The 22100-nt window shown below is 22.3% G+C and overlaps 1 protein-coding gene across 1 annotated transcript; it reads left to right on the forward strand.

Moving 5' to 3' along the window:
* Nucleotides 1–789: 789 nt before the first annotated feature.
* On the forward strand, nucleotides 790–21480 carry drpr (multiple EGF like domains draper). Its single transcript, XM_011507161.1, has 17 exons — nucleotides 790–1063; nucleotides 7020–7254; nucleotides 7382–7508; nucleotides 7695–7863; nucleotides 9286–9532; nucleotides 10939–11059; nucleotides 11819–11956; nucleotides 12955–13134; nucleotides 13202–13529; nucleotides 13787–13894; nucleotides 14012–14176; nucleotides 14425–14631; nucleotides 16861–17193; nucleotides 18169–18279; nucleotides 18340–18546; nucleotides 20364–20546; nucleotides 20906–21480. Exons 2-17 carry the CDS (start codon nucleotides 7148–7150, stop codon nucleotides 21220–21222), a joined length of 3048 nt encoding a protein of 1015 aa, XP_011505463.1. The 5' UTR covers nucleotides 790–1063; nucleotides 7020–7147; the 3' UTR covers nucleotides 21223–21480.
* Nucleotides 21481–22100: the final 620 nt, after the last annotated feature.

Here is a 22100-nt window from a genome sequence, read left to right on the forward strand (position 1 = left end):
TCCTAAAATAATCATAAAATTAAAAATCCAAACAAAATTTTATCCTATGAAAGTATTTCTAAATTATAAATTTTGTATAAAAAATTTATAAATAATGAAAATTCAAAAATTGTTAAATTACTTAAATATAAGTATATTATTAAAAAAAATGAAAAATTGTTTTAAAATGTATTTATTACAAAGCTCAAATCTATGATTATAAGAGATTGCTTATATAAATATATCAAATTGGAATATAGAAAATTACATATAATAAGTATACTTATCTCAAATACTATATAAAAATAACTAATATTAAAAAACAAATTAGAAGAAAATTTATTTATTTATTGATTTGTATAAAAACTATTTATTTTTGCAGAATATTCAGTAGTCTTTAATAATATGGAATTAAATAATTTTAAAATGTAACGTAAACATATCTACTTTTAAAGTAATCATGATATTTTATACTAATGGCATTGTTTTACTTTCACAATTTTAATATTATTTCAATAACTGTTAATGTATTAAATAACTGATAACATTAGGGAACAATAACATTGTGCTAAATTATCTTTTGGCTCTTATAGAATTGATATTTATATTGATTATATATATGTGAACGATCTATTGTTCTGTAATATTGACGGTTGATAACATAGATAATTTTATCTTGCACGTTGTCTATGCTCAGTTATAAGATATCGAAGTTTTTCCTTTAAACACATGAACGCCTACAGCGCCACTTCCTCTTTTAGCTTTTGGAGTTTGGAATGGAATGATAGGAACAGTTGTCAGTTTTAGAGATTCTCTCCACTATTACTTTAGTCCTTAGTTGCAACTAGATCGTAACTCTCAAGTTGAATACAAGTTCATAAAATAGCCACGTAAGTTTCTTTGTCTCTATATAAACTGTCACGTAGTTGATCTCAAAAGTCGATGGTGTTGGTAATAATACATTGAGTGGGTCATGGAACGTGAATACAAATATTATAAATTTTTTGCGACATCATGAACAAAATTTTATGATTTTGTTAACGAGAGGGAATACAGGAGTTTGACCCATAGACGCACCGGAGATGTAAGTAACAAAGCAGTGTCTATCAAGCTATATAACGTATTATTAACTTATTTGTTTTACTCTTTTTCTCATTCATCTCACAAAATAGTGTATACTAGAAATTTATAGTACATTCTCGCGTTTATTCCTTATTGAAACAATTTATAAACAAAATTATTTAAATTTTACGTTTTATGTCTTATTTTCAGCAGCCAAGTATTATACTGATTACGGTACGATTAATTTGAAGCAGAAAATAATTGCTTTAAATTTTTCTTTGTATAATAATATAAATAAATAGAAAATCCTCTATAAAACATGTCAAATTCGCTATCGTTAAATGCAAAAGAGATTTTGTATATGTAGCACATAGAAATCAAATGAAGGATAATGGATTTTATATTTTGTATAAATTATAATTTATACTTAATAATTTTCAAATTATTATTATTCAAATTATTGGTTTTCAATACATTATTAATTTTTTTTTTTCATTCTATTAAATATTAAAATGTTACAACAACATTTAAAAAATAAATTTCAATAAGCAAACTTTTTACATGATATATAAACACTAAATAGGCTAATCATTAAAAAGTACAATTTTATAATTGATAAATGAAACTATTAAAGAAATTTGTTTGTAAAAATGTGTATATCCACATCTTCACAACTTTGTACTACAATCGAATAAAAATATTAAAAAATTTTCAATTTTTTTTCAACTTCGTTGTCTAAAGTATATATTATACGAATGATTGAATTTTAAAAGCTTCTTAAATTTTGAATTTTTTAAATTGAAAATATGATATGCATGTAAACAAATACAAACAAATGTAAATCAAAATAAGCGAGTTTGAATATATGGTTTAATAATGGCCTTACTTGAAGTAAAGCATAGATAATGAAACATATTTCAATATTTATCGAGAACTTAGAAAAATTAACAATTTTCCTTCCAATTAGGAACCATTGAGAATTACAAAATAGACTGAATTTTGAGTTCGCCTATCATTGTAATCAATTATAAAAATAATAAATTAATATAAAAAATGTAATAGCATTCTAGAAAATAAACGTTGTATACGCTACAAACCTTTTTAGTTTTAAATTTTTAATTAGATTTAAATATTTTGAAAATTTATTAATTATCGTATAAATAAAAATAATTAAATTTGAACGTAAATAAAAAAATCATTACTGGAAGCAAGTTATATAATTATTAAATAACGTAGTATTTCTGAAAGCGAAAGGATTGATTTAATATATTAAGTTTTGAGTGTGAAAATAAGTAATGTATCTACATAATAATTTCATATATTTTAGTAGGACTAACTTTATATATTTTTTTCATAGTGATATATGAATAAAGATTAAATTATAAACATAATCTAATTCAAATATAAATCATGAAAAGCATAATGAAATTAAATTTTAATATATATATATATAATTTTATCACGAACTATATTGTAGCATATGAAATATTAAAGGTATTTCATATAAATTTTGAAATTTTAACTACATACGCAAATGTTGCTCCTTAATAATGTGATGTGACAAAGTGCAACAGTATCATTATTAGATTTTTTTTATCTGATAAAAGTCTAATTCTATAATAAGCAATTATATTCTGTAAAATATCATAGTATCTATCTGAGAATACTGGATTTTCATTTATTATAACATAAAATTAATAAAAACTATATCGAGTATTTATTAACAATTGTATGTTATAGTTTAATCTTACAATTATACAATTATTAATAATTAATTATTAAATTTATTAATTATGTATAAAATACACACACTTACGCGCGCGCGCGCGCACAAATTATATGAATGTTTATGTTTGTGAAACATTAAAATAGGAAGAAGAAATGAATAAAAAAAATAAACACGATATATAAAATATTATAATTGATTACTTTGATTTCATTCTATAATAAATTGTATCTATATAGATAAAGTATGTAAGTACATATGCCTTCAAAAAATGTAAAATCAGCTCTTTCGATCGTTTTAAAATGCTTGTAGTTGTGTCTGTTTGTAGTCTGTATATTATTTTTTAGATGTATTTCATTTCTGAAATATTTTGATCGAATTATAATCTTTTTAAAGTATTTAAAAAATATACTTTTATATTTTCTAAATAATTAATGTTTTATTGGTTCATAAATTAAGAAATAATATATATGAAACATTTGATCGGATCAAAAAATTATAATTATTTTATACTGAAAAAGATCCTTATTTATTTTATAATCAAAATTATTTAAATTATATTAGAATAAAATAATTGTATGTTGTTATATATAATTTAATAGTTTTTTAAAATTTATCTCATATATATGGTATAAAAATTAATGAGAATTTATAAAATTACGATATAAAAAATCTTACTCGCTTCTTTGTTCTTATAGATTAATGCATCATTGACTTGGTGTTCGAAGAAAAAATAGGACATTACTGTACTTTAAATTCTTACGGTTTAAAAAACTTATTATTATCAATGCAAATAAAACAGTCTGTATTATACGCACATAAAATTCAATTATTACATACACAGAGAGGAAAGAGTATTATTACAAACATTAGTTTACGGTAGCGGAAGTGATTCATCTACGTCCTTTTTATTTAATCTTGCAGATTAGCTCATACCGTTGACGTGGGTATCTATGCTTGACAAAATTTCTTAATTCTATTATAATTTATTATAATTTATATCTACTATAATTTATAAATATTTGTATACTAACTATTTTTTGTAATATTGGACTAAAATCTGATTACGTATATATCCAAATAAGAATTGATGAAATTTAAACTATGCAGTACAACATCCCGAGAATTTATTATGGATTAAATAGCTATTATATATGAATAGCATACTTACTAATTTTTATTTATACAATAATTATAAATATAAGTAAATTTAACAGTTTTGCAAATTTTAGAGAAACCTATAAAAATTTAACATCTAACTTAATCAGAAATGTTCATGAAATTTATGGTATATTACCAAATATATTTTTTTTCAAATTACAAAATATATATTTATGTTTTTATAAAATTTAATGGTAAATATATTAATTGAAAAAAATGACACTATAAAAATAAATTTTATTTTTTAATTATATTTGACTTTTTTTATCAGTTAGTATATACACATAAATGCAATCTTATTTAGCATTAGTATAAATACAAACTTTATTTATAATTAATATTCGGTATTTATATATATATATATATTGTAATTTTTTTTATTTCTCAACATAATTTGCTTTTCATTTATTATAGTCAAGGTTGCAAAATATAAAGCAATATAAATTTTTTATTTTATAGTTATAGTAAAAGTTATATAAACTCAATTTTGTTCATACTTTTCATTAATTTGCTTAAGAGCTTTTATATATATATATATATATTAACATAAGTAAAATAATATATGCAAGAAAGAATAAGCATTAAAGTAAATATTAATATTCTCATTATTCGAAAACAATTACTCAACTTATTAGTGTACTAATTATTCTTTACTTTCAATTTTCATAAAGTACGTTCTAATATACGAATACCGATGTAGAGCAGTATTTTAATAGAATATTTATAGTGTTTTAGTAATTAAAATTAAGTGTTAAAAATATTTACACAAATTTTTTATTGTAATATTTTGGTTCTTTGTTAATATTAATTTTCATCTTATAAAATTTTAAATTCAGATAAATTTGAGGATTAAAAGTAGATTATAATTATTTATCAAATATTATTTTTCTGAATAAATTAAAAAAATTTCAATTAAGCTAAATAATATTTTATTTCATCTTACACGATATTAATGTTTTTCTACCAATAAAATTTAAAATATGCCTTTTTATTTAAAATTGGATTAGTCATTTTATACTTGTTCATATCTACCGACTGCTATTTCATTCTTGTTTTGAATATTTCCTTACGACTCAAGTTTTCTTTACTATACCCGCATATAGCTCAATACCGACTACCAATTCCTTTCAGAATTTATTTATGTAAGATATTTTAATTAAATGATTTATAAAAGAGTATAGACTTTTGAAATAATAATGTAAATTTCTAATATACAAAATTGTTTAATTTAAACATTTAATCACTTAATTCTACACTGTACGAGTTTAAAACTTGTGACCGTATTCAGATAATGTATATGTACATATATACACAGAAACTAAAAAATTGTATTAAATTTTAAACATTTTTAGATTCTAAGAGTTCTTCTATACTTGCATTAAAGATGCATTATTTTTTAAATGATATTAGTAGGTCAAAATTAACAGATTTGATATAGTTGATTTTATATTTTTATACATTATAATTCATATAAACTATTTAAATGTTTTTATATAAATAATTGATAGTTATAATTAGTATGCTCATAATATTTATAATATATGTTTATATTTTAAATTTGAATCTTTTTATTACTATATAAATTGCTTTAAAATACAATAATTTATATATACTTAATAATTCTTAAAAATAACGCATATTCGGAAATTTTAATTTTATAGAGTAACATTACTTTTGTGCCATTAGGAATATAATACCTCCCAAAATTGACACGATCAAAAGAGTGTAAAAGAAAGACAGCAGAAGACAGAATATTATATTATATTTATTTTTCTATGGAATGCTTCATACACATACTCCCAACTTTTATTTTTTAATAATTTTATAAAGAAATTTTATAAATTGTATTTATAAGAGAATGAATAACAACCTTTTGTTAAGAGGATTGTTTTTTTTTCTATTTTTTATTAAGTCTCAGTAATGAAAGGTGAGATGTTCTCATTTCAATTGTAGACAGTTCTCTAAAATTAATTTTAGAACAAATCTTTAAGTGATGTGAAACTTTTAATATAATTACCATTTGTTGAATAAATTAAGCAATAATTTAAAGTTACATTTTATTTAAAATGGATTCATAATAATTATTAATTAGTTTGTATTATTCAAGAATGAAAAAATGATGTAGTGTATATAAATTTTAGAATAATATTTCATTTATCTATTTAAAATATACATATTTTTAATTTCTTTATAAAATGAATAATATTTTTTAAAATTTCGTATTAAATTTTTTTCATAATTATTTTACACAATATATTTTCAAATAATTAATTTATTGATATAAATATTTTATCATAGTATTTGTAGATAAATTTTATACATGACAATGGTACAATACCATTATCTAAATTTTTAATATTTTATAGAATTTTTGCAAATAATAAAATATAAAGCTTATTTCATATATAAATTAGAAGAATTGCCTATTCTCCTCATAATGAGAAATAAAATTTGGCTCAATTCTATAAACATTGATGAATAATTTTAATTTATTCATAAATTTTATAATTAATAAATTTTGATTAAGTATAAGTAAAATTATAAACAAGTTTATAATTAAGATAATTTACATTTAATATTTAATTAATTTATCTAATTAAATTATCTATCTAAATATCTAATTAATTTAAATAATTCAAAGTTAATAACTATTTTAAATATTAAATAAATTTTTATGTTTTAATCTAGATATGAAATTTCTAACGTGAATTTAGATATTCATTTAGATATATCATCTAATAGTAATGAATATTAAAATTATCCGTAAAATTTTTCCTGCAACTACATTCAATTTAGTATTATTTGACTAATGTTCTTTATCATTACTTTATTACATTTTCAAATTTATTTTAATGTTCTTATTGAAGATTCTATAAATTATATTCTATTTTTAAAAAATTTTGTATTAAAATTATCCTATAAAGTGTTAGCTACTTCATATATACTGTGATGTAATTGCTACCTAACTTAGCTTTTTTATTTTACATACTTTTCATAAATTATACGAGATAAATTATATTATTATATGTATACATAATTAGATGATTATTTAATTTATTAAATTAATTTAATTAATGAACTTTTGTTTTAGATTCGAGATTGTGACGAAAATAACAAATGGATTCTTATAAAAATCAGTCAAATCGTAATACTTTCAAATTTGAGAAAATGATCTAGTAAAATTTAACATTTTCCTATAGGTGAAGAATAATAAACAAGATGAGGATGAAAGTCATCGACTTATTGATTGTTTTGTTATGTACAATATATCTTTTTAATGATGTTAACTCTTTTGAAGGCCCTAATGTTTGTACTAGACAAGAATCGTAAGTTGAATATTATATTTTACTGAATGAAATATAACATTAATAAATGCAAAATTCCTTTAAGAATATGGCTTGTTTCTATACTATTCTATTTTGTTAATATTTGATTCGGAAACTTTTTTTTTAGGTATACAGTAACAGTAAAAGTTTCAGAACAAAAACCGTATACTGAAAGAACAAAAACTTTGTGTTGGAGTTTTCCTCCTACTTGTTCGAAATATAAGATTGTTTTCAAAACTGTTTATAAAACACAGGTATTATTTAGAATAAATATATTGATGTTTAAAAACAAATTACACTTAATTATATTTATGAAATTAATTAAAAATCGTTAATATATTACATACACATACATATGCATCTTTTATGAATACATACTTTCATTGTTTATTTTTTTCAAACTATTTTAATTTTTATATTATTTAAATTCTTAAATGTAGACAATAACAAAACAAAGGCCTGTTGAAGAATGCTGTAAAGGTTACGCACCAACATACGAAGGAAATAGATGTGTTGCAGTGTGTTCAAAACTATGTTTACACGGAACTTGTGTTGCTCCAGATGTTTGTAAATGCGAATCTGGTTACGGTGGTTCATCATGTAATATCAGTAAGTATAAATATTGTTTTATGTAATTTCAATTTAAATTTATATTATGAGAACATTATTCGAATTCAACAGCAAATATCGTTATTTTTCACATGCTAATGTGAATTAATAGTTCTTTAATATCAAAACGAATTTAATATTTAGGCAATCACGCAGTTTCATACCCGAAATATAATGTTAGTTGTTTGTATAAAAATTATTAAAACTTATTAATATGTTGTACAATCATTTTGAAATAAAAAAGATTAATTTTTTTTTGAAAATAAATATAAAATTTCAATTGATTGTAAAATTTGGAAAAATATCCCATGAATTTAAATGATGTGTATAAAAGATAAACAAACAACAGTATTTAGAAAAAATTATTCTATGACATTAACGTAATATATTTATTTTATGTATGTTAATGTAAGAATATCATATAACAATGACAATATAATTATTTTCTTATTATTACATCTTTATTTAAATATATATTTTCTAAATTTGATAATATATATTTTATAAAAGTCATGAATCTTTTGACTATTGCAATAGCAATGTATTGTAACATAAAATAATTTATGTTAGAAGCATAATTAGAAATTATGTAACAGAAACCTTTTATTTAAAATTTTGTTTTATCTAAATCAATTTAATAATTATAATATATATTAGAATTGAACGCATTATTTAGTATATTTAAATATTTGATATTCAGTATTAAAGTATTAATAACTTATTTACTTACATTGCAAGGTGTATGGTTACAGATAGTAGTCGTGCGTACGAACAGTGATTAACATTTATGAATTATTTTATAAATGGCACACTTTAAATAAAAATGATAATGTTAGAAAGATTGTCATTGTTATAAAGAATAATCATGGCTTCTAAATTAAAAATTTTACTAAAATTAAATTATTAAATTAATATACAATGTTTCGTGTCGATTTATACCAAAATGTTTGTGTTTTTTTATAATTATAAAACAAATTCATATTCTTATTGGGAAATTGGGAAAATTTTTAAAAATAATTTTTTTAATTTATCGCGTTAATTTACATCCATTATTCCATAAAAATAATCCGCGATAGAACTATCGATGTTTTATAATTGTTTAATTGTATTTTTGGATTGTTTTATTCTTCATAATTATAATTATAATTTTAAACGCCATAATTATTTTAGTTTTAGCATAAAAAAAACATATATACTAAAACTTATAAAAACTTTAATAAACATAGAATCAATTCAATTATATATCACAATATACTGACTGATGTAAATTTGATCAAATTACCTTATTTATATTACTGTATATTATTTATTTTTTATTTGCTTGTATATACAGTTCTAATAACAAAAATGTGTTTTAGTAAATAGTAATTCATATAATTAAGAAAATAGATTTGAATAAAGTAAATTTTCTTAACTTTACAGAATGTCCATTGGGAAAATGGGGTACGAACTGCTTAGAAGATTGTAGATGTGCGAACGATGCAAGCTGCGATCCTTACAATGGCAACTGTACGTGCACACGAGGCTGGAAAGGTAAATATTGTGAGGATCAATGTCCACCAGATAGATATGGTCAAAATTGTGATGAAGAATGTCGATGCTTAAATGGTGGAAGTTGTCAACACATATCCGGGGAATGTCACTGTGCGCCTGGATATACTGGACCATTGTAAGTATATAGAATGTTTTAGTAAACTACTTCAAATAAATATATTATGTTAAAAAATTAATGGATCGATAAAAAAAGGTTTATACTTTTCTATACTAGTTTTACTCTACAAATATAACCTATGAATTATATCTAGATTAATAAAAATAATTTATTTAAGAATTCGTGAAAATAAGAGAGGATTGCATACAGCGCTAAACAGGAGAATAAAATTGGATATTTACTTTGATTAATACTAAGAGATTTTAAGAGATCATATACTAAGTCAAAGTTGCTGATTAATTTTTTTGTTAATACACAAATAGAATAACAGTTTAAGTCGGTTAAATTTAAGTACTGGTCTTATGTCTATCATTGCTTTGTTGCTATCAGGTTACACTACTACCATACACTGTAGTTGTTGCAGACATGCATTATCCATTTTGTAAATATTAAGATTTCATATATTTATAAATAAACATTCAGATAAATTTCACTTTTTCATAAAAAAGCTTAATTTTTGTATTTTGTAAATACTGTAGCATGTGATTTAATAGTTAAACATTTCTTCAACTTTGTTGGTGATGGTTCAATTGTTTTACTTGTTGCTTTATTAACGAATTATTCAAACTCCATTTTTGTATATTTGATGGTTATACCTCCCAATTTATTCACTGCCTGTCTTTAAGTGTACATAGTAATCCTTACATATTATATAAAATCGTTCGCTACATTTCTTTATAAAAGTGCTATACTCATTCATTTTTATTTTATGAAATAGAGATGTTTACTAAAGGACAAAAATTTTCTAGACTTTAAAGCGTTAAACCTAATAATTAAGTTCTTCTATTAAACCCATAATATCGCATGCATTTCATTTATTGTTGACCGACAACCAGTAATCACATGTTATTTTCTTTATCATTTAAAGCATCAAGTTTATTACGTAATTGTATTAGATTAACACTCGTTGAAAGTAATTCAGCCCGCTTACAACCATCATGCACAAGTTGTATCACGAATAAATTAAATTTTTATTATTTGCTTCTTATCATGATGCCATGAGAAGACTTAATTTTTGTATTTAAAAATTATACGTATAAGTATAAATTGTGCGATTACAACAAAATATCATTATACAAATAATTAGAGTGAAACATGCAAGTTGTTTGGGAAATTATCTATTAATATATTATTACTACGTATATATTATTATATATACGGATTACTAAATTATTTATTCAACTTTTTTACATGTACAAAATAATAAATACAATTTTTATAAAAAATGTTAGAAAATTTCTATTCGTAAATTTTACTTGTAGCTTTTGTATGTAACTATTTATAACTAAATTATTTCTATGGTATAGTAAATTTTAATTATATAATGTATATAATTAAATAATAAATAACTATTTAATTTCAAGATGCGATGATCTTTGTCCACCCGGAAAACATGGCGATGAATGTAAATCAGAATGCCGTTGTCAAAATAAAGGTGCCTGCAGTCCAACAACTGGAAAATGTTTTTGTACCCCGGGATGGATGGTAAACAATTACTAAAATTTAAACAAATTTAATATTAAGTTTATAAATATATATTTTATATTTTTATCTCTGTTTTTTATAAATATTTTTTAAATATAAAGCAATATTAATTTAATGAAGTAGTAAGTATAAATGTATAATTTATACTTATTCATTAAAAATAAATCGAGGAGTTTTAATTATATTTGCTACAATCTTTTATATTTATTTGCATAAATATTAGTTTGATAAACATGAGATTTTTGTCAGATGTCAGATTTCCAACTATTAAAAATATATTCAAGATTTAGTGAATTATAATTTTTTTATCTGAATAACATATAAAATTTTGAATATACATATAAACATAATTTTTTCAGACCTTTTAAAATATATTATTACCGAATAGAAAGACAGTAGAATATTTATTTTTAATATAATATTTTAAAATATTTTTACATGTATATAATAAATTAATAAACTAATAATGTATATTTTTTGACAATTATACTTTTATATAAAGTAAATTATTATTATTAGCAATTACAGCTTTAAAATGTTATAAAATGTTTAATCCCTTATCGACCATATATACTTTACGAAATTATGATCTGTAGCAAATAAAATAATATTACATTTTAATCATTCGATAAATTTAATAGAATAAATAATGGATTAATCCCATAAATTAGAATAAATAAATCAAATAATTAAAAAAAAAATTACAATTTTAATCACAAGTTTTTATAAATTGCAACTAATTTATGTTTTTCTCTTTAGGGATCTGTATGTGCCAATCGTTGTCCAGAAGGATACTGGGGTCAAAATTGTAGTGAACCCTGTGAATGTTACAATGGCGCAGGATGTAATCATATTACAGGAGAGTGTATCTGCAAACCTGGATATCAAGGAGATAAGGTAAATTTTACAGTCATTTTTTAATTTATATTTTTAATGTTGATCTCCTTATATTTCTTTATTAATAAATAATTATTTAAAATATTTATATGTTTATTAGTTTTGGAAAAAGTGTGAATTTAAAAAAAAATTAATACAAAATTTATTTTGTTTGTAGTAGATAATTTAAAAATATTAATTGATTTAATTTTTTTAAATTTTAAACCTTAAATGACTAAAATTACTAATTAAAATTTTTAATATGGATTTTTCCTTATTATTTATTTACAGAATTGTCAATTCAAAAGTATTTCTAATAATTAATTAAAAAGAAATTAAATTTTTAATAAATATTAGGATTGATTATTAAAACAATTTAATTTTGAAAAGAATACATATTGATATTGCACATTTGCATTTACAACTGATATGAATTAACCGATTGATTTAAAATAATAAAAAAATAAAATAAATAGTATGTATTATTTATAAATATATAAATCATAAATTCTGTAAAGAAACATCTGAATTTTTTAATTGTAATATTTAAATGATTATTTACGATTATTTGTAAATATTATTAATATTTAAATAACTATTTATAAATATTTAGGAATATAAAATTGTATTATGCTAACAAAATTTAAATAGTTATAAAATATTTTACCGTTCTATTTATGTTCTATGAAATATTTTTACCTTGTTTAACATATACTGTCTTTTTTAATAAAAATTACTTAATCAATTACTATGTTTTAGTTCTTTAAATATCGTATTTTAGAATACAGTAAAATATTATATTACCTTACATATTAAATTCAAAACTAATTTTCGATAAATTAATTCTCTAAAATTATATAAAATACTGTAGCTAATAATATAATTTAGTATTAGATTATATTTTATATTAATATTTAATATCAATTATATCACATTATCTAAACCATTATTATAACATTATTTATGCGTTATTAATTTGGTAATTATAGTTTTAAATATATTTTTATATTTTCATATAGTGTTTAAAAAATTGTCCAAAAGGGAAATATGGTTTTAATTGTTATAATAATTGCACTTGTGAAAATGGAGCATCTTGTTCAACTGTCGATGGTTCGTGTACATGTGATGCAGGTTGGATCGGTGATAGATGTAATAAGCGCATATGTAAAGATGGATTTTACGGGCCAGAATGTTCTAAGGTAATAATTATATGAGTAAATAATAATAATGAAGTATTCTTCAAAACTAAATATTTGAACTCTTTAGGTTTGCGAATGTGATATAACGAATACAGAGTTATGTCATCCATGGACTGGGGAGTGTATGTGTAAGATGGGTTGGGCCGGTAAAACATGCTCACGTACCTGTCCAATTTACACTTACGGTCAGGATTGTCAAAATCGATGTAAGTGTAAAAATAATGCTCAATGCTCGCCAATTGATGGCAGTTGTATCTGTGCTGCTGGTTATCGAGGTAAATATTGTCACGAAGTTTGTCCATCTAATACATTTGGTGAAGATTGTGCTCAACGCTGTGTTTGCCTTAATGGTGGTGTTTGTTCTTCAGAGGATGGACATTGCAATTGTAGCGCAGGTAAGTTATGATGTTTTGATATTTTTTATAGATTAAGAATATATATACACGTTAGCTTAAAAATTTATATCTTAGTATAATTTAATTAGTATAATTTAGAACTTATATCAAAGTACTGATTTCAAAGAAATATAATATAGTTTAGTACATATTGTATTTATACTAATGATTTACGCATCATTTCTAATAATGATTGACTGAAATTGGATTCAGTAAGTGAATAAACAAATGTAAAATTTTAATAATCTTATAAATAGGTTGGGAGGGCGTACAATGTGAACGCCCATGTGCAGTGGGATTTTATGGAGCTGGTTGTAATGAAAAATGCAAATGTCTTAATAAAGCTGCTTGTCATCCCCAAAATGGTAAAAATTCATTAAAACAAAAATTTATTCTATAAATTTTAAATAAGACGCTTCCTTACAAAAATTTATTTTATACAATATTAACGCTATAGCAAAGTTTATTTTTATTTTGAAAAGGAGCATGTACTTGTCCACCGGGATATGTAGGTAATCTGTGCCAGAACCGTTGTAATAATTCATTTTTCGGAAATAATTGCTTACAAGTTTGTGATTGTGACGATAATAATACTAATGATTGTGATCCTGTTACTGGTCATTGTAACTGTAAACCGGAATGGCGTGGTTTGTATACAATATTTCATAATATTAATAACATGATAACAATTAATATTTAAAAAATTATACGTATTAGTATAATTTTAAAAGTTCTTGAAATACAAAATTATGAAATTTTTTATAAATTGCTACACAAATTTAATTTAACAATTTTATCAATATTGAAAATAATTTATTTAAAATTATTACAATCTTTTATTAGTAACAATATAAACTATGATAATATTGATTTAATAATTATAAATATTATACAGGAATTCGTTGTGAAACGCAATGTCCGACTGGTTTGTACGGCGAGAACTGTCACAATGAATGCAACTGCAAAAATAACAGTTCCTGTGATCCAGTTAGTGGACTTTGCGTATGCTCAAGAGGTTGGGAAGGAACAGACTGTTCACAACCCTGCAAAAAGGGTTGGTATGGTATGCGTTGCAAAGAGCAATGTCCTGATATGATGCATGGTAAGAAATTACATAATTACACTAATTTACATTTCTAAGTATAAAACGTAAATATAATATTTGCCTGTTCAAAGAAGTAATGAAAAAGTAAATATTGTATTAGGACAAAGATTCTCACATTATTTTTTTGTACTATTCCATTATCTATCTATTTTTTAATTATTGAATTTTTTGTAGAATGTAATAAAATGTAAATAATTTATAAATATAATTAATTAACGGTTTTGTATTTAGATCTGAAAATTGATGGTATAATAGAAAATTACATATAATTAATAAAATTTGTTTTTTGTTTAATATTTGTATTGGTTAGCTTCAATCTAGAAAGTTGTGGAAATGGAATGAAGTCGTTTTTATTGTTTATACCTTCTTTCTGAGCTTCAATAACATACAGTCGAACTACTATATTGGAGCTCTTTATAATGACAAGGAAAATAAAGGAACACATGATTATAGGTAGATTAGTAATTCTTCAATCATTTTTAATTTTAGAAGGAATACAAACTTTTGATGAAGTTAATCGGATTACAATGTTGATAAACTACTATATTAACTTTATATAACAACCTAAAATATGAACAAATATTAATATTTAAAATAAAATTTTTTGCTGTAAATTTTTAAAAACATTAATACTTTACTAGCGCAGGATTATGTTTATATTTAAAGCAACTGTAAAATTAAAACAATACTTAATTTAACACATATATAATTATGAGTAAACAATGCTCTAAGCATCATAGTAGTCATTGCATAATTATCCTATAATTCATGTTTAAATTTGACGGTTTATACAATAATTTAATACTTAATTGAAGTTATTAGAATTTATTCCATATTAATTATTCTACAGCATTTAATCTACATAAGCAAATTTCAATTTGTACTCTTATTTCATCTAATCATTGGTACGTAGAATATACAGTTTGGTATATCATTTTTTTATAATTATATGTTAATTTCCTATATTCTTATTTTATTTTTTTTCCTATAAGCAAAATAATTGACTCGCGCTTTTTTCTTTGGTATTAAATTGTACATAATAGTAATGCTTTAGATATATATTAACCTAGTAGATAGTCTGCTGTCAATTAATATTGATAAGAGCATTTATTTCATAAATTTAAGTACTTACATATTTTCGAGTATTATAAATATGAAGTCTTTTCGAGTGCTATAAAAATTTTTCGTCAGTATCTTGAATAATATATTTAGTTCGTTTATTGGTAAAACACTGTTGGGATTGATATTTTAAATATTGATAAATAAGCTTGTGTATCAATGCATTATCTAATCAATCAACAACTTGTCAATGTAAATTATTCATTAATCCATATATTGTTCTTACTTATCAGATATTTTTCCACGATATTTTCATCTTTTTCGATTATAGTTATAAAATATAAAGTTTAAAATAACTAATTTCATAGTGACATATTATTTGTCTTTCGTTAGCAACAATGTACTGTTGAACTACTTCTTCATTATGATGATTTTTTCATCGAATATTCTTCCTGAAATAACAGCCTTTGTAAAGATAATAATAAAAATCTCTCGCATTTAGTATTCCTTTGAGAAGATAGCAAAATTATTTTTATTAAACATATTTTCAATTGGTCATGACAACAGGAAGTCAGATTATAATCCAATTTTTAATATTCTTTTGCCTCAGATTAATATAGTTTAATGTTATTTGAATGTCATCTTTGATGCTTCTTACTTCGTTGATTTTTTAATAATTAAAATACCATTAAATTAAATAAATATAATTTTTTCATTTTGTGATAGGACATTTTACAGAACTTGACTTATTGTTTTTATATTAATTTATGAACTATGATTGAAGCTTTTAATTTTCAGTTTTTATTGTATGTTAGTGTTTTTACTTATTTTCAATTACAAATAAATTATTATTATGATTATTATAATAATAATCATCATCGTCCTCATCATCGTCATCATCATTATCATCATCATTATTAATATTACATGCATAACAGTGCAGCTAAATCTAATAATTTTACAAATTGTATAGTATTTATTTTGTAAATAAAAGAGGAATCACTATCATTTTAGCCTTCCAGATAAAATTATCGTTCTGTGATGGAACAGCGTCTGAATATTCTATAAATCACCATAATAAATACATTGGAAGTTTTTGCGAAACAGTCTCTGCTAATAAGCATGATACATTATTTTGAGATACATTCAAATGTATTTTCATTACAGGTAACATGACATGTGACCATGTAACTGGCGAATATATTTGTAGACCAGGCTATGTAGGAATAACCTGTGAACATCCTTGCCCGGATAATTTTTATGGACGTGGGTGTGCGCAGCGCTGTGATTGCAAAAATGGTGCTGAATGTCACCACGTGAATGGTATATGCCAATGTTTACCAGGTTGGCAGGGTAAACATTGTCAAAGCCGTTGCCCTGAAGGCACTTTCGGTGTCAATTGCACTCAACATTGCAAATGCCTTAATGGAGGAAAATGTCGCGCTAATGATGGACTTTGTAGATGTGCACCCGGCTGGACCGGCACGCACTGTACTGAAAGTAAGTCAATGAATTACATTAATTTTCAGAATTTCAGATTATATTGCAGAAATCGCACCTTGATTTTTCACATTTAATCTTGTATGTTTATTTTACAAAGATAGCGGTTTTAGGATTAAAATGATTTTTTATAAATTTTAATTAAATCAAGTTTATCTTAAAAAGATAAATAATTTGTTATTATACAATTTAATTATTATACTATCAAATATTTATAATTATAAAGCAATATTTGAGAACTTCCATTTCTTTATATATATTATATAATAATAAAAAGTTTCATAAAACAGTGGTGTATATAATGATTTAATACATTCATGTATTAAAATATTTTTCATTAAATTTTAAACCAAAGATTTACAATAAAAATATAAATGAAAAAAGAACGATTTGTTTATAAAAGATTCTGTTTGCATTTTTAAATATTGCTGCAATACAAAATATAAATTTTGGTTAATTTAAGAAAGTTCATTATTGCAATATATATTGTATTAAATTATAAATATTAGATTAAATATGAATATATTTATTGATATTTAATTCCATAAACTATTAGAAGAACCAAGAAGTATTTACATCACTTTTTATTAATACATTATAAAAAAATAATATACAATTTAACATACAATAGAAATAAAAAATAAGACGTTTGTAACAAATTAAATATGCACAGTAATTTTAATAATTATAATTATTTTTTGCACTAAATACACTATATACTAATTACAGTATCACAAAATATAATTATTTTAATTTTTCTCATCTTTATATTTAATTAATAATAATTAAAACAAATTAGTTTTATATATTTTTAATAGATCTTAAGAAACGATGTACAATTTAATAAGAATTTTAATGCCTATTCATAAGTTATTTTATATTAAAATACTTATAATTGAAAAAATACGTGTAATTTTCTTTGCCTCCGTTGATTCTATTATTAATTGAAAATTAATTTGATTATTTTCAATTTAGTTTGCCCTGAAGGATATTACGGAGATCATTGTATGGAAGCATGTGAGTGCATAAATGACTTTTTTATATGTCATCCTGCAGAAGGTTGCATTTGCAAACATGGACATGGAGGTATGTTAAATGCGCAATGGCTGTTATTGATAATATTCTCAAGCGAATTCTCTTTTTTAGGTCCAAAGTGTGATGAATTGTTGTTCTCGCATAATGTTCAACAGAAAAATGAAGCTGGTTATGGCAGTGTTGTAGGTGGTATTTTTGCTGGAATTCTAAGCATAGCAATTTTTTGTACTGCTTGGATGTATCATAGACGTAGAGTTGCTAATCTCAAGATGGAAATAGCACAAGTACAATATACGGCCGAGCCAGTTACACCAATAGGTAAAATTTGTGCATCAGCACTTAATAATTTTTATATTATAAAAATCCTGTATCGTTTTAACGTATGAAGTCAAATCAAAATTACTTTATTCAGACATTATAACCTTATGTCAGAATCTTTGTATTATTATTAAGTTGTTATCAGTTAAAATTGTTGTGTATTAAACTGATTGAAATAACTCGAATGAATAGATAAGAGAGCTACATCATAATTATATGTATAATTATATACTTTCCCTTCTTAAACAATTGTTGACTTATTGAGCTTTAAGGACGCTTATAATCAATTATCTCGTTAGACTACTTATCGTTTAAAAAAAATTAAATAGAATTAAAAAGATGATCTAACGAGGATTACTACAGAATCGACTTGAAATAAATTAAAATGTACTATAAAGTTGATACGGTAAAAATTTATAAACCTTTAAATATGAAAAAATAATAATACAACACTGGTTAATTTCTTCAGAATTATTCAGCAGTATTTTGTTATTTTCTCTGTATTAAATTCGTACAATTCTACATTAATAATTAATAAATAGAATAAACTTAAAAAATGAAATTTCATGTAGATATATTATTATACATTTTCATTCCTAAACATGTATTCCGTGTAAATAAAATTACAATTTACATAATATAAGTAGACAAATAATTAATTCTTTAAATTAAATAATTGAACAAAAAGACAAGTTAGCAATCAAAAATTATAATGAAGCTTTTAACATTTTTTAGAATGCTAAATATTTAAAAATAATTCATTCTTTAATATTTATTTGGATGAAAAGAAATAAAAATTCAATAATATAAATAAATTGAAGGATAAATGTTTTAATAGAATCGGTAGTAGTTCTCAACAAAATCATATGATCCTTCCATACTCTTTATGATCAATATCGATAGATATCGTTACACTTCTATCCAGTTATGCAATTAAAATAATAGGGTTCGATTGTTAACTTCTGAATAAGAATGCAGTGCATATAATGTTAGATTTTATGCAATATAAACTTTAGTATAATATCTCATTATGAACAAAAATGCCCATGTAACAGAAAAAGTTGACAACTAACAAGACATCTGAATAATATGTTGATAACATAATTATTCTAATACCAGTTTAGATATTTAAATATTAGTTGACTTTAGCCAATGTGATTATCTTCTTTTACAATAACAATGAGGCAGCAAGAATGATTAAAACGAATTCTAAAATAGAAAATATATGTGTAACTCATAAAAAAATTTACGTATTTATTATCATAAAGTTATCATCGAAATAATATCATATATTTCTTATATCTTTCTTTTATTCTATATTCTTCTTGTATTATATTTTATAAAGATCTACAAAACATATTTCGCTACTCGGAAAATTATAAATGATATTATTAAAATATACTTATAGTATAAACTTTTATGTAATAGAATAAAATATTCATTAACTCAAAATTCAAAATTCATGAAGAAATATAATTTCTAATCTTCCTTTTTTTGAATAATCAATATATTTCATAGATCATATGTGTACTCCACTTCTCTGTGACCTATATTATAAAATCTTACATTACGTACATTGATATACTTTAATCGTAAATAATAATATTTATAATTAATATACATATATATATTGTGGCTGTTAAAAATTTCTAAATGAAAAGTTAAATGTAGATAAATTTATTCATATAATAATGATCCAAGTTTTTAATTTCATACAAAACTAATTTGAGTTATTAGATAAGAAAATTATTTTATAATGTATTGTTTATAAAATTTACAATCAAAACAATAATAAGATGAACATATTTTTTTTGCAGATCGTAATCAATTTGATAATCCAGTTTATTCTTTTCAAGGAAATGTAAGAGTTGATGATGGTACAAATACTCTTTTGAATAATATACAAATAAAAAATATTTTGAGTAGAAAAAATATAAACACTGAAAAAACTAAATTAGGATTTACATATTGTGCAGATGATGAAGAGGATAATTGTAAAGGTATTAAACTACTAATAAAAATAATATAATACAGAAATATAAGAGTAATTAGATATAAAACTATCCACAAATATTGAAAATACAATTTATAAAGTACAATTTAAATAAGGTAATGTAAAAAGTGCCTAAAATGTTTTATAAGACAGACAGATATTTCTGATGGAATATTTGAGATATGGTTTATAATTTGTACAGATTTTCTTATTACAGCATCTTAAATGAAACTTGAATTTATTAATTAGTTAATAAGTCATCATTATACTAATTCTGATAGTAGATAAATTACTAATAAAAAAATATAATTTTTTATAAAAATATTTTGAAATATATTTAATATAAATATAAAATTATTTTTATAGAGGGATGTGGTTTACAGTATAATCACTTGGCATCATTAAAAAATAAAGATGCTGACGTTGGTAATCCGAATATGAATGTGTATCATAGTATCGATGAAATGGACAATAAAAAATCAGAACATCTATATGATGAGATAAAGCAAAATAACGGCGATTTGGAATATGATCACCTTGATTATACGAGAGCACAAAGTGATAGAAAACCACATTACCAACGTATGATTAATAGCTTTGGCTCTAGTTATCAAAAGCCAGAAAGCATACTGAATAGAGCTTCCACATCACAGAATTATGATCATGAGCCAAGCAATGCATAAATAATACTTTTGCTATTACATTTGGTATTGTACGACCGTCCTTTTTAGTTCAGATATGTCATAATCAAGAATCATTTATATATATTAAATCAATTATGGTACATTCATTCGGTTAATACTCCTTTAAAGACAATTATACAATTTTTTATTGCAACACTTCTTTTCTTTAGTAGAGTTCTTACGAATTACTGTGCCATTTTTATAGCTCTCTAAGCAATATTGATTAAAACTCATTTTTATTATAATACAATTGTAAAATCAGCCCTTGTAACTTTTTATATAATATATTTACACGATACTTCGGAATTTAAATGATTTCGGTATTTGAAACCATTAATATCCGTATATTTTCAATTTTTTTACTTCTAGGATTTTTTAGGTAAATGAAAGTCTGAATTAATCTTAATTCACCCTTCTCATTCAATTTGATTAATTTTGATTTATTACAATAGAGTGTATTTAATATTATATAATGTACGATATTATAATTAATATTTATAAAAATATAGATAAACACGCACAATATAAAAAAATTTAAGTTAAATTTGTATGAAATATAAAATTATATTTTGTTACTGTTTTTAGGAATATATAAAATTTAAGTAATCGAAGGAGATCGTGCGTAAATTAAAATTTTTGAAGAATATAAGATAAAAATGTATGCAGTATATTTTATACACTATCTAGTAGTATATTGTTAATTAAGTAAAATAAATTGATTAAAAGAGATTTCAATATAAAAAATTTTTTTGAAGATTATGTATTAAATGAATAAGCATTTTATTTTATCTTGAATATTGATATATAAGTTTATATTGAGAGATTTGTTTTTATATACACACTTATTTAAATGTTTACTAGATATATTTTACTTGTTT

The sequence above is a fragment of the Ceratosolen solmsi genome, unplaced genomic scaffold (assembly GCF_000503995.2).
Source record: "Ceratosolen solmsi marchali unplaced genomic scaffold, CerSol_1.0 scaffold6, whole genome shotgun sequence".
NCBI classification, from domain to species: domain Eukaryota; kingdom Metazoa; phylum Arthropoda; class Insecta; order Hymenoptera; family Agaonidae; genus Ceratosolen; species Ceratosolen solmsi.

What these genes read in the sequence shown, in the direction of transcription:
- drpr (XM_011507161.1), top strand. Translation starts at nt 7,148, where the DNA reads ATGAGGATGAAAGTCATCGACTTATTGATTGTTTTGTTATGTACAATA. An exon ending in TGGTTCATCATGTAATATCA is followed by an intron (nt 7,864 to 9,285) that starts GTAAGTATAAAT and finishes TTAACTTTACAG; the next exon opens with AATGTCCATTGGGAAAATGG. An exon ending in TGCTTGTCATCCCCAAAATG is followed by an intron (nt 13,895 to 14,011) that starts GTAAAAATTCAT and finishes TATTTTGAAAAG; the next exon opens with GAGCATGTACTTGTCCACCG.